We start from the raw sequence: 14428 nt of genomic DNA on the forward strand, positions 1-14428 counted from the left end.
GACACACCAAACAAGAGAGAGCCACAGAGACGCACAGAAAGAGATCTTTGGTTTCAATAAATTAGAAGAAGTTGAAGGTTTTGTTAATCGGAGGGAACCAAAGTGGGGCAGAAACACACGTCGTCTTCAGGCAAAATCCATGTGCCCACATGGATGATTGAGAGAGAGAGAGTGAGAGAGTGAGAGAGTGAGAGAGTGTTATATTTAGGACCTCAACATCACCACAGGTTTAACAGCAGCAGCACTTGCAGTGGCAGCATAAGCATACAGTAGTAGAAGAGGAAAGACACGAGAGACCCACCAAGGAAATTTTGTTCAAGACCAGAACTTGGTCGTAAAGTTAGCATCTTTTGATGATTTTGAGTGGCTCGAGGGTCAAAGTCCATAGTGGGGTGTGGTGAATTTTATTTTGGAGTGGGGGAGGAAGAGAAGAGGTGAGAGAGATGAAGAAGAGTGAGAGTGGGGGGTATGTGAGAGCGGATCAGATAGATCTGAAGAGCTTGGATGAGCAGCTTCAGAGGCATCTTAGTAGAGCATGGACTATGGAGAAGAACAAGGAGAAGGAGGAAGAGGAGGTTGAAGGAAGGTCCACAAGAAGCAGACAAGAGTGGGAGATTGACCCTTCTAAGCTTGTCATCAAGGCTGTCATTGCCCGTGGCACTTTTGGCACAGTTCATCGTGGGATTTATGACGGACAAGATGTTGCAGGTAGTACACTCTCTTGTTTTGGTCTCATGCTTGAAGTGTTTTGAGTTTTCATTTGATGTTTGTCTCTTTGTTTTATTATGTAACTGACCAAGTCTAGAAAGACAGAGGGAGAAAAAACATGCATGGTTTGTTTTTCCCTCCCTTTCTTGCACTGTATTGTTTAACACCACGCCCATGTGCAAGGGGGAAGTTTTATTCACTTGAGGAAGTTCATGCAGTTGGTGCTTTTAAGGTGTACTTGCATAATGTGCACATGCTCCCAAACTGTAGGATTTTTGGTTTTTAGGCCTTCTTTTGTGCGATTTTCAAGGTTTCACTTGATAGGCAAGTGCATTATCAACGATGTCTTGCTTAACTCTCAATGGGAGTGTTATGAAGGGTTTGAAAGAGTTGTTCAATGTTATGTATTATGTGGTCTGCAGATCCACTGCTTAAGTTTTATTTTTCATGTTCCTGCTTGTGATTTTGTTTTACTTTTACCTTTGCAATCAAACAACAACTTTTCCTTGGACATGACTCTGTTCTGCTGTTTTTTGTTTCCCCAAGTTCTTTGAGAAGGCATCCAAGTTGATAGTGTTTGGTTAGCCATAACTGCCTAGCATTGAAACTTTGTGGATCAGGATTTGCACAATCCGTGATTCACAAGATTGAGTACCCTTTACTCCTTTTCTTTTTGTTTTCCCTGGAATTCACAAGATCCAGTTGTCTGACAGTTATGTGCATGAACTTTAGTGTTTATTTCATTTTCAACTTTCTTGTGTTCTTAGTTATTACTGTTGTGCCCCTTATTCTTCTAGTGGTAGCCAGTTACAGAAGCTCTTCTCGTGAGAGGTAAAATCATCAGTGATGGCAATGCCTTTTTAAGATTTCATGATTTTCATGATAATAACAATATGCTAAACTTTATTATCTTTTACAGTTCCTTGATGCTAAACTTGTTAGATGAATGAACAGTTTAACTTGTGAATGCGCATGCATATGCTCTCCTTCTGCTTTCATAACATGCAATCAATCTTCCATTTTGTTTTTCAGTTAAGCTCCTTGACTGGGGAGAAGAGGGACATCGATCAGATGCTGAAATAGCTTCTTTGAGAGCGGCGTTTACTCAAGAAGTTGCTGTTTGGCACAAGCTTGACCATCCTAATGTAACCAAGGTAATATTTTCTCCTTCATTTTCACTTTGCCTTAATCATGTTTGTCCTTTATCTTGTGCCGGGGGACGGTTAACTTCTTTTAACAGGCTGTTTAAGTTCTGTTACTTGCTACTGAGTCAAATGATGATGAACAAAATGAAAGAGGGAAGATAAATGATGATGGAGATCTTGAGTTTAATGTGTTACTTGAGGCTAATATTGGACTATGTTCAATCTGGAATGTGGGAAAACATTCTAGGACTACAACATTGTCAGAATCTCAAATAAATTCTCTAAGATTTATTTTCTGTTTTGTCTCTAATATGTTGGGGCATGGGAAAAGGATTAAGTGGTAGTTGGGTGGGTGCATTAAGATCTGCACCAAGGGGGAAAAACCTGTGCAAGTGTATAGGGCAGAAATTTGGTCTGGTCTTCACGTTCCCCCATAAGTAATGCATGAAATTTGCATATAACTTCAAACATTTATGGGATAATCATCTTACTGTCAAATCCGTTTTGCAGTTTATTGGGGCAACAATGGGAACATCAGAGCTACAGTTACAAACGGAAAACGGTCATATAGGCATGCCAAGTAATGTTTGTTGTGTTGTTGTTGAATATTGTCCTGGAGGCGCTCTGAAGACTTATCTTATTAAAAACCGAAGAAGGAAGCTGGCTTTTAAAGTGGTTGTTCAACTGGCTCTTGACCTTGCAAGAGGGTCCAATCTTTTTGCCTTATCTGTGTCATATAAGCTCAAGAGAATAAGCTTTTTTCTTTTTCTAAGCCTGAGAACTCTTTATTATTTACTTTACAGGTTGAGCTATCTTCATACAAAGAAGATTGTCCACAGAGATGTTAAAACAGAAAATATGCTTCTGGACAAGACACGAACCTTGAAAATAGCTGATTTTGGAGTGGCTCGGATTGAGGCCTCCAATCCTCATGACATGACAGGTGAAACTGGAACCCTTGGTTACATGGCTCCTGAGGTATATGCTCCAATTCCTTTGAAAACATCTCTCTCTTGTGCACTTTTGGGATTTGTTTCAAACACTAATTAATGTCTAGTTCTTGGCTCTGCATATACAAATTTTTGAAACTCTTGGACGTGTTAAATGTGGTCAAATCTGTTGTCTAACTAATTGTGAAAGAATTGAGACGATCATCCTGCTCTTAGAAATATAGTGAAAAATCACTAAAACGAGTTCTTGATTAAAATATTTACCTTTTTCTTTTTTGGAAAAATAAGACATTGTATTGTTCAATAACTGTTGTCCATTCTTTTGTCAGGCATTCCTTTGTTTTATAATTCACCCATCAATTATCTATATATCCATGTTGGTTCTGATACATAGTACTGGAAGAACTCTCTACGTCAGAAGGTCCCATTTACAATTAATAAGATCTTGAACTTCAGCATATCACTAATCTTTAGATATTTACAGCATCTATTTCTAATGACGACTCTCTTCAATACGAGTCATTCATTTAACTATAATTGACAGTTTACTCTCTTTAAACACAATCCTTGGCATATATTCTACATATATTACAATCATAAATAGCTTGGTTTTGCATAAGTAATCCATGTTTTGTTGAAATAGTAACAAATGTTGTATGTATGAAAATCTTACCTGAAGAAATTGAGCAGGTTCTAAATGGTAATCCATACAATAGAAAGTGTGACGTGTACAGTTTTGGCATATGCTTATGGGAGATATACTGCTGTGACATGCCATATCCGGACCTTAGCTTCTCCGAAGTGACATCAGCTGTAGTACGGCAGGTATATGAAGTGTATTAAGTGACTTTGTCAGCAGCATAAACTAACTTTTACCTCTGACAAGTGATGTTTTCAAAATCCAAAGTCTAATTCTTTCTCATGATCTTAAATAAGGACATTTTTGTTCAAAGTCAAATATAGTATTTTTTTTACTTCCATTATACATTCCATAATCCATGTGCTTTAACCTTAAACATCATATAGTTATGGGAAAGAGGTAGTATTTGCTAACAATCATATCTGATGTTTATGCATCCATAGTAGCTGTTTTTATTTTAACTAGAATCTGTGGAACTGCAGAATCTGAGGCCGGAGATTCCAAGATGTTGCCCTAGCTCTCTGGCAAATGTGATGAAAAGATGCTGGGATGCTAATCCTGACAAGAGGCCAGAAATGGATGAAGTGGTGTCCATGTTGGAAGCTATTGACACTTCAAAGGGTGGAGGTATGATCCCTCTTGATCAGCCTCAGGGTTGTTTATGTTTTCGCAGCTATCGAGGACCTTGAAAGATTTTTCACTGTCAAGGAAATCGATTATGGAGGGATGATATACAGCATTCTGGAAAATCAGTTTGTATTTTATTTCATTGAAGGAATAGGGAAGGAAGACTCAGGATGGAATGCATACACAAAAACTGTGAAGGCCATAGTTAATGATGAGCTCTGCAATTACTTGTTACTTTGTTGGGCTATAATTTTTGTAAAGCTAATTGTGCTCTCTCCTCATTGCACCCATTTTTATAATATTTTCTGTTTAAGTTGTACACTTGACAGTAGTAGCATGGATTGTTCCAACACTAATATCAAAGTCCTAAGGGGTCATTTGATGTCCTATGAGCCTACAAGTGATCTGTTTTGGGAAGATCTGCTCATGTGCAGAAAGACACCTATAATATATGGAATAAATATACAATTTGGCTGTAAAAGATGTATCTGTTGAGATTGAGGAAGCTTTTTGTTTATCCAATTGACATTTTAAGTGGTAACTTGCTGACAAGTATATTGAAGTTATCTACTTCAAGTTTATTTCTATTATAGAGAATCAGAACAAGACAAGAAACATGTTGACTAGATATTACTTATCCTCAAAATTTACGATGTAGTGGTTAATTATTTTTACCAATAAAATTGTGTAGGAACTTATGAAGGACTAGAGTTCATCACCAGTAATAAGAGCAACGGGAACAACATAATTAATTCTTAAATGGTAAAATCTAACATGATATTTTAATTGTAAAGAATCTCGTGAGAATATCTGATTCCCTTCAGAATGGTAAGCTATATATCAACAGTTATGACCATATGATAAGAAAGAAGTTCCAGATGCTTGCTTATAATCCTCAGATTGGAGAGGTTTTTAATTCTTTAATAGCAAACCAGTTGATCTAATTTTTACAAACATTATCTAAAGCTGTAACACTGGTCATCTAAAAAGTTTGTCAATGGGCCACTTCCCCTGAAACTATGCTATGTATAAGATCCTTTAGAATTTCTGATTGAGCTGTACATGAAGAATTCTCTTGTTCTACAACTGTCATCTTTTAGCTTAATGATATCTTCCACTTTATTTATTACCTTGCTAAACAACAGAACTAGAGAATAAGGAAGTTCCGTATACCTTCTTTTGGGTTACAGCTTCAGAAGAAAGTTCATCTAATAAGGGAACCCCTTTTGAATCAGCTCTGCATCCCACTAGGCCATGCTTGAACTGCATAAATATGTCTGATTTCAAATGTTAGAAGCAACTTCTGCTCAAAGATTCTTTCCATGGTCGAAGCTCACAACGACAGGTATAGAAAATCGCATAAATATATGCAAAGAGAGAAGCTCCACTGCACATTCTTGACCATTTCTGATGTTGGAGATGAGGAGGAAAACTGTTGGGAAAACAATGACCTTCACATACTCAGTGTAAAATTCGGAATACAAGTTGGATGATGCAGCATCCACCACAAAAGAAAGATGCTTTGTTCCCTTAAGATATTTTTTTTCCTTGCATGAATGTGTGAAAGAGAATATTTGATAAAATGCTATTGTACAGTGTTGTCTTCAATCCTTTAAACAAATTCCCGAACAAATAGTGGAAGAATATTTTCACTTTCGGACAGAAAATAATACATCGATATTTCAGACGTGATAAAAGAAGGAAAATACTATATAGAAACTCAGACATAGAACCATTCATCAACACCATTGTTGAGTTGCATAAGTTTTTAATATTGCCCAAGTCTAATGATTGATGTAATGGTACAAAGAATTATGTGAACTTCTCTATAAATGGATATAGTTATGTAACGTCATTACTCAGGTAAAAATAACCATGATAAGGCTTTTGGTTTTGTGCTTAATTGATAATGAGTCCATTCATAGTTGATGTTTGTGTTCGAAGAGACAAATAAAACAATTCTCCACAGATATGAATAGTTTCAGATGAATGCCAGAAACTGCAAGAGATTGGCCCACAACTTCCTCATTGAACAATCATAATTTTATTGATGAATTGGTGGAATGAAAGTTACAAGCCGGGGTGGTGAATAGTTTTAAAACATAATAAAATCTCAAGCTGTTTAACTGAATGCTAGGTTCTAGTAAAATGAAAATTTGCTTTTTTGATAACAGTGAGAAACTTAAGGGAGTAAACTTTCCACTGCAGTAGCCTGAACTCCTGAATAGCCTTGAAGCAAGTGACAACAAACACTCACGTGGTATTTGTAGCAAAAGCTTAGAAAGTTCACTAGCCAGCAATCTTGTAGCTTGGATTCACCAAATTATCAAGGCCAGAAACTACTTGAATAGATTCTATGACATCACCAACTTTGAGGTCTGCCAAGTAATCCTCGTTTTCTGTTACATAGCCAAAGACAGCATACCGACCATCCAATATATTGGCATTACTAGGAGTTAGCTCACTCTCTTTCAATAGCCAAAATATCTGGCTAGAGGCAGAGTTGTTCTCAAATTCCTATTCAACAAAATAAAAGGAGTAAGTAAAAGCAAGAAAAGAATATTAGCATGCTTAAAGAACAGCCATGTCAAAGACTAGATTCTCACATCTCTTGCCATTGCCATTGTACCGAAAGCATTAAATGGAAGCTTTGTTTGAGCCTTGTATAGACCAAGCTCCTGTTCAAACAAATTATTGAAAGCAGCAAATAAGAAAGTTTTCAACCCTGAGACGGTTAGAGGAACATGTTTGGAAGTACAAAATAAAGTTATAAAGTGAAACTTCACGCAAGAAACTAACAATATTAAAGAGCACTTATTTCTTCTGATCATACAATGAGGTCTTTGATAGAAATGCACAAAAGTACACATGCCCCAAGAGCCATAAACAGCTGAAGATTACCTCTAAAGTTGCCCCATAAACAGGTGCCTTTTCTCCATTCACTGTAATTTCTAATGGTATTGTCCTGGTTTTCTCTGTACTTGGATCAATGAAACCCTCAGCAGGGCCTTCAGGATCACCAGTTTGGACCACAAACCCATCCGCTGCCCAAAGTATAAATTTGAAAAAATAAAATTAAGATTATCTTGGTGAATTTAAACCATACTAGAGAGTTTCTACAAATTGAGCTCATACATAGACTAATTTTAGTTTACAACAAAGCTCGTTTCATATTTTCTTTTTATTGTTTTTTCTCTTAGAAGTTTTTACGCAGAATTTTGTCCAAACAGACCCATACAAAATTATAGATATCAAGATCATTCAGCTACCATCACATAAAATAAAATCCAGCCAATTCATTCTCATAAAGAATTACCTTGTCATTTCCTGTTGTTCTATGAGAGAAACTGGTGTACCTACTACTTATTTCTAAAACATAGCTAGAGAAGGCCTAAAACATTATTTACCAAACAAGCTATAGCTAAAAAGGAAAACACAAGCTAAAATGCATGTCCAACAAAAATAGTATTTTTTACCTCTCTGGATTTCCATGCCATCGTAGAAGTGCCTTTGAACTAAGTCAACAAAATTTCCAGAAGTTACAGGGGCATTGTAACCATCAAGAACAATGTGGAAAACGCATTCTTCCAGATTTGGATTGTCTTTAATCTTGACCTTCATATCCACTGCTGCTCTCCCCTTCAATAAGGGCATATTCTGGTATTCCTCGGGCACTTCAAATGGGAAGCCATCAACCATGTCTTCTTCAACACTGCAGAAATGCAATGTCCCAGGAACATCTCAGCTGCAGTCAATGAAAGGTTCTATATGAGAAAAGTCTTTCTCAAGAAGGTTAATTTTCTAAGTCCTCCTCAATTTTCCACTGGTATGAGGAGGATTCAATTTTTGCCAACATCTGATAAAGCCATGTTACCAGAGGCCTAGGAAAGCCTGTTCGTTAAATTGGACTGAGTTTGGATTCCACCCACTCAAAACAGATCAAACCTAGCAGGTTTTCAACCAAATCAATCTAGAGGGATCGTGCTAAAATGGTTGCAAATCTAGTATGCAATATCAGGTTGTCCAAATGAATGTTTTTCAATGGCTACCTGACTAACTAAACATGACACTTTGCAGCATTACAGTAGTTTGTCAGTCCTTCGGATTTTAGGCACAGTTAGGCTATACATAACCAGGACAAGTGGTGATCTACCGGTTGTACAAATAATGCGGCTCTCTTATTACATTGAAGTATGGCAAGGTTAAATTGCTTTGCCCCATAGGTTTAAGGTAAAACCTACTAGTATCATTGAAGCAACTAACCCTTTGTTTCTGTCAGTTCCTATGATCAGATTAAGGAACATGAAGTGCTTTATATTGTCATAGCACACGCCTATGCATTTTTTGGCAGTCCTAATAATTGCAGAGTCTCAGATTCTTAATGACAAGCAGATAGAATAGAAACTTAGAGAAATGCATCATGACATAGTGAAAACATTTAAGCAATCCACCAATCTGTCGTTCATTTATTCCAAGGAAGAAGAAAAAAATATCCTGTTCTTATTGTTGCCTATGGAAGGATAAAGGTCTTTGTGTGGTTTATATAAGTGATTTCTTAATCGAGATGCTTACCCTCCAACATATTGAAGAAGCTCTTTTTGCTTTGGTGCAACTGCATCCCGATTCCTATCCTGTACTATCAGTTCAAGCTCATCTATGCCAGCTTCCAGCTTACTAAGAAATTCAACTCCATGTTCTTTCTTTGACTCAGCTAAACCAGATACGATCAAAGTCTTCCCTTGCTTGAGAGCTCGAGATGCCTGTCTCACATTCTACATTCCATGTAAAGTAAATCAGCTTCTACCCCTAAGGGAAATGAAACACAAAATCCCAAGCACAATCTGCATACACAATACACTTCTACAGATTGAAGAATAAGAATCTTTAAATCTTATGTCTTACTCTTTCCACAGAGTCAAGTGCCTTGACTCCAGCAATCTTGAGACTCTCTGTGATATCTTCAAGTGGCTTTTGTACTTCTCTAATGGCCTTATTATCAATAGGAAGAGCATATCTCAACAATGCCCCAGGGTCCTTAATTGGTGGTCCAGATATCAAAACAGACAGATCAGAGAACACAGAGTTCGCTGCTTGAGCATTGGTAGGCGACCCCAATGTAGGAACTCCTGTTATTAACCCAACAGCCAGCGCTATAGATATAGCACACTTCTTGAAGGAAAATGGCTTCCCATTCTGCACCAAAATACAACACAATAAGCTTTGCGGCTGTAATCCCACATTGCAGCAATCTAAATTGTAAATATAAGAACACAAGGTCGAGAGAAAACAAATAAAGTACATAAACTCCTTCTAATTGAAAAGTACAGAAAAGGAAAAGAAGTTCAAACAGATAACAACTTAGAAATTTATCAAAACATATATTCCCAAACAGATAACAAAGTGATTAATTAGTTGAAAAAATACTATTATTTTTCTAACAATGCTTGATTCAAGTAACCTAAGTGCATTTGGGGCAAATGCAAATCCTAAATATCCACTTTCCCAGGTATAAGAGCTGCAGAGAAAGTTAAACCTTTCAAACTGCTTACCATTAGAGCACTGTCAGTGCCTTATTAGAGGCTTATCTTTCAAACTATAATGTATAGAACTTACACTCTTTTTCCCTTGTGAAATTCACTTCTACAATTTTCCTTTTTTAAAAAAAAAATAATTAATTGTATTCAAAATGAGATGAACAAGAAGAGTAAAATGCTGATTGGGTACCCACCGCATCTCCACCCCAGATGAGCATAATCACCATTCATGAGAAACAATGAGCATCTACAATGACAAGATAAAATTTTTAAGAGACTTACATGGTTGTTGCGAACTTCAGAATGATGGGATGGTTGGTTAGAGCAACGAGCATTGAAACCTCGGAGTCCTCGAAGTGGGTAGGACAAACGCCCAGAATGTGTGGTGTTGGAATTGAACCATTTGGGAGTGAGGGAAACACAGTAGTGGCAGGGGATAATGGCTGCCATTGAAATGATGCCAACAAAAACTTCAGAGAACAAATTTCATGGGACACAGAATTGGAGAGAAAGAGACAAACAATGAAAACTAGTTAGTTTGATAAGGTTTTAGGCAAACTTTGAGGTTTGAGTTGTATAAGGGATGGTTGCAAAAAGGGTCACCTCCTTTGAGTGAAATCCATCATCCATTCATCTTGATCCTTCTTTGGATAAGATAACATTGGGTCCCTTGCAAAGGACACATTTCCTTTAACATAAATATTATTTTTTTAGAAACAGTGTAATTAACTTAAACTTCAAAATATTTTAAATGATTTTTGTATATAAAAGTAATGTGTTATTTGATAGAAAAAATTGAACATTAACTTTTTTATAGTATTTGATCTCGACAATCAATGAATTTTTTTTGTTTCATTTAACTTTTCTTGTATTGAATTAATATGGCCAACTTTTTAAAACTTTTAAATATATTATTTTATATTTTCCAAAAAAAATACTTAATTTCTTAAGAAAAATAAAATAAAATATGCGCCACTTGTTTATGAAGTTCTTTTAAATGCCAATTCAGTACATTCATTTAATTTTTTTCTTTACTTTTCTTGAAAAGTTAGGTAAATATTTAAAGAAGAACTCTGACCAATTAAAGACGGAAGTTTTATTTAAGAAAAAAAATTGACTTTGAGAAAAATGTAACTAAAATTATTGTTTGGAAAATTATATATGTATAAAATCGTGTTTTATATTTTTTTATATGGATATATCGAGTTTTATTAGTTTTTGTTTTTTGCCTTACATCTATTATTAAATAGCATAAACTTGGTAAAGTTTGTACGATGTTTAAGTGGTCAAATGTAGATCCATATAATAATAAGTATTTTTTTTTAAATATATTGAACTTAAACTTCAAAATATTTTAAATGAATTTTGTATATAAAAGTGTTGTCACTTGATCACATTATGTTTTTTTTATAGTATTTAAAAATCAATGAAAATTGACGTTTTTTCATTTAACTTTATATGTCTTGAATTAATATGTTTAATGTTTTTAAAATTTAAGAATTATAATATTTTTATATATTTCAAAAATAAGAAAATAATTCAAAATATGCACTAATTGTTTATGCATTTTTTTTTTCAAATGCTAATTGAACACATCGATTTTATTCTTTCTTTACTTTTCTAAAAGTTAGGTAAACATTTAAATTAAACCCCCCTTCCCTCAACTTTTTTTTTTCTTTAAAAGTTAGGTAAATAATTAAAGTAGAACCTAGATAAATTAAAGACATCAATTTTATTAAAGAAACAAGAATAATTTTGTCTCAAGATTTTCATTTTGAGACAATTTCATATGGTTTTTCTCTCACACCTGATGCTGCTAATGTCACTCAGGACCTACTGTCCCTTGGTAAATCTGTGAGAGAGAACTTTCTCCCACCGTTCCGTGAACTTCTTGCTAAACTCAATAATTTTGTAATTGCTGGCCTTATACCTCCAGTTACAGGTTTGGTTTCTGATTTTTGCTTGACTTTTACTACACAAGTTGCTCAAGAACTAACACTCCCTATTATTATATTTTCACCTACCAGTGTCACCTGCTTGGTGTCTGTTATGAACTTACGTACTCTTTTTTATAAAGGTCTAATACCACTCAAAGGTATGCATTAAAGCTCTTTCTTTTGAAAGTGCATGAACAACACCAGTAATAATTCTGCTATGGTTTTTCTAAACGAAGTAATATCAATAATTTATAAGAATTAACAGTTGATGTTTTGTATATATGCCTAACAAATAATGTTTGTGCTGAGATATCAATTGCTGGTTTTCCCTAATAGACTGAACTGATATTATTACTCTACTTTATCTTTTCTTTTTTCAGAGAAGTTTTATGGCATAGTTATAGCATCCATTTAGTGGAAAATTTATTTCCAAATAAGTTCATGTTTGATATCATTATGAACTTTTACTTTTTGGCTGCTGACACTCCAATTTTAGCCGTTCTTTACTATTTTTAACTGATGAATACATGTTAACGAAGAAAATGTTCATCTGTAATGTGGAGTTTGTAACTATTAGCTTGTAATCATGATTGCAGATGAGAGTTATTTGACAAATGGGTATTTGGACACCAAACTAGATTGGATTCCAGGTTTGAAAAATTTCAGACTGAAGGACCTCCTTGACTTCATAAGGACAACAGATCCAAATAACTTTATGTTAAAATATATGATTGATATGGCAGAAAGTGTGCTCAAAGCTTCTGCTATATTGTTATAAATACTTCTGATGAACTTGAGAGTGAAGCATTGAAAACTCTCTCTTTTATGCTCCCTTTTGTTTACCCCTATTGGCCCTTTCCCTTCATTTTTGAATCAAAGTCCCCAGAGTCAGTTGGAATCTTTAGGTTCCAATCTTTGGAAGGAAGACCCTAAGTGCCTTGAATGACTTAAATCCAAGGAACCTATTTCTGTTGTTTATGTGAATTTTGGTAGCATCACGATTATGACTCCGGAGAAACTTTTGGAGTTTGCTTGGGGTTTGGCCAACAACATAAGACCCTTTTTATGGATCATTAGGCCTGACCTTGTCATTGGTGGTTCAATGATTTTGTCATCTGAGTTTGCGAATGAAATATCAGATAGAGGCCTAATTGCAAGCTAGTGTCCACAAGAGAAAATGCTGAACCACCCTTCAATTGGTGGATTCTTGACTCATTGTGAATGGAACTCAACAATTGAAAGCGTTTGTGTTGGTGTGCCCATGTTGTGTTGGCCAGTTTCTGCTGATCAGCCAACAAACTGCAGAAGTATTTGTAGTGAATGGGGCATTGGAATTGAAATTGACACTGATGTGAAGAGAAAAGAGGTGGAGAAAAATGTGAATGAATTGATGTTAGGAGAGAAAGGAAAGGAGATGAGGAAAAAAGTCATGCAGTTGAAGAAGGTGGAAGAGGAGACTAGATCTGGTGGTCTTTCATACATGAACTTGGACAAAGTGATTAGTGAAGTCTTGCTCAAACAAACTTAGATTAAACAACTTCTCTTTTTCCTCCAAATCTGTACTGTGATGAGTCATTGATCTTCTCTTGAATTTGTTGCTTTGTGAAGCAAAAATGATGAGGCTACTTTACTGCTACTTTTACTTGTATCATTTTTATAGTGCTTCCTTTGGCTTAATACTTTTTCATTTGCGGCTTATGAAATGGAAAAATTGCTTAAGCACAAATTTGTTTTATGTCTATTCAAGAATTTAAAACAAAAAGAATATCAACAAGATATTCTTCAATACAATTTTTTCACATGTTAACATGTACATATATCACGTTGAGATACTTATTTAATTGGTTAAAACCACTTTGGCGTCCCTGTTTTCGTTATGTTTTCCCAATTGGGTCCCCGTCTTTTAAAAACTCCCAATTAAGTCCCTTTAAGTGTTAATTTGAAACAAATCAAACCTTCCCGTTAAAAATCGTTAACGGTGTTAATTTTTTTACAGATGGAAGGGTGATGTGTCGATTTTTGATCACGTGGCTGTCTGATTTCTCTGCCTCCTATCCCACTCCAACTCCTCCATGGCCATTTCCAAACCCTAGCCGCCGCACCAAACCCTTCCCATCAAACCCTAGCCGCCGCACCAGATCTGTCGTCGGCAGCCGTACCCCAACAGATCAACACGCATTCAACCATCAACGACGACCACCACTCTCTCAATCTCCACTGCAGAAGCCGCCGGTAGCCCCCATCAAAGCACCGCTGCATTCATCTTTTCCTCCATCACCGACCTCCAAAGCTTTGCCGAACTCCTCTGTTAGCCGTCGCAGGTCACGAGGCCTCCTTCTCCTTCATCTTCATCAACCTAAAAATCCCAAACAACAGAGTTCTCTACCAAATCGCACCATGGCCGCCGCACTTTCTATCATCTGCGAGCACCTCCTCCACTCCCAAACTCCATGGAAACCGTGAAGCATCTTCACGAGTCTGCGCCACCACCTGCATCAAAACCAGACCTGCAACAAACAAACCCAGAAGCAGAAAATCCAATTCCAGGTTCGCGCATTCCTTTTTCGCATTCAGAAGTTTTTCTTCGAGCTCCATGGAAGCACCATTCAAACCATCAATCCTCTTCGAAAGAAATATCCGATGTGCATCCCAAATGGGTTTTCTGATTTTATTAGATCTGATTATTTTTTATAGTGGAAGGGTTCTTGAATCCTTTTTTGGTGCTCTGCCCTCTGATTCTAAGAAATGTAATGGAGTGAAAAATGATGATGATAATTCGTCTGTTCCAGGAGCAATTAAAGAGAACGACAACATTACCAATTTCGAAAGGGACTGGAAATCTGGGTCTGCTCACGGCGGCGGCGATTAGGGTTTCATTAGAAATTAG

General features: G+C 36.1%; 2 protein-coding genes and 1 pseudogene across 2 annotated transcripts; 2 read left to right on the forward strand and 1 right to left on the reverse strand.

Annotated features, from left to right (window-relative positions):
• The first annotated feature begins 443 nt into the window (after positions 1–443).
• On the forward strand, positions 444–4611 carry LOC106773384 (serine/threonine-protein kinase HT1). Its single transcript, XM_014660090.2, has 6 exons — positions 444–708; positions 1741–1862; positions 2364–2560; positions 2657–2831; positions 3494–3628; positions 3926–4611. Exons 1-6 carry the CDS (start codon positions 444–446, stop codon positions 4130–4132), a joined length of 1101 nt encoding a protein of 366 aa, XP_014515576.1. The 3' UTR covers positions 4133–4611.
• Positions 4612–6091: 1480 nt separating this feature from the next.
• On the reverse strand, positions 6092–10229 carry LOC106774057 (peptidyl-prolyl cis-trans isomerase CYP38, chloroplastic). Its single transcript, XM_014660879.2, has 7 exons — positions 9887–10229; positions 8973–9263; positions 8643–8842; positions 7547–7782; positions 6972–7114; positions 6677–6748; positions 6092–6587 (listed from the first exon to the last, which is right to left on the reverse strand). The coding sequence occupies exons 1-7, from the start codon at positions 10052–10054 to the stop codon at positions 6360–6362; spliced, it is 1338 nt and encodes a 445-aa protein (XP_014516365.1). The 5' UTR covers positions 10055–10229; the 3' UTR covers positions 6092–6359.
• Positions 10188–13088, forward strand: LOC106754665 (annotated as a pseudogene).
• The last annotated feature ends 1340 nt before the right edge of the window (positions 13089–14428 follow it).

The sequence above is a fragment of the Vigna radiata genome, chromosome 1, assembly GCF_000741045.1.
Source record: "Vigna radiata var. radiata cultivar VC1973A chromosome 1, Vradiata_ver6, whole genome shotgun sequence".
Classification (NCBI taxonomy): Eukaryota; Viridiplantae; Streptophyta; class Magnoliopsida; order Fabales; family Fabaceae; genus Vigna; species Vigna radiata.

Coding starts and splice junctions, on each gene's coding strand:
- LOC106774057 (XM_014660879.2), bottom strand. CDS start 10,054: ATGGCAGCCATTATCCCCTGCCACTACTGTGTTTCCCTCACTCCCAAA. Junction 8,843..8,972: donor CACTTGACTCTGTGGAAAGA/GTAAGACATAAG, acceptor CATGGAATGTAG/AATGTGAGACAGGCATCTCG. Junction 7,115..7,546: donor TGGCATGGAAATCCAGAGAG/GTAAAAAATACT, acceptor TACTTTGGGCAG/CGGATGGGTTTGTGGTCCAA.
- LOC106773384 (XM_014660090.2), top strand. CDS start 444: ATGAAGAAGAGTGAGAGTGGGGGGTATGTGAGAGCGGATCAGATAGAT. Junction 709..1,740: donor TGACGGACAAGATGTTGCAG/GTAGTACACTCT, acceptor TTTGTTTTTCAG/TTAAGCTCCTTGACTGGGGA. Junction 2,832..3,493: donor TTGGTTACATGGCTCCTGAG/GTATATGCTCCA, acceptor GAAATTGAGCAG/GTTCTAAATGGTAATCCATA.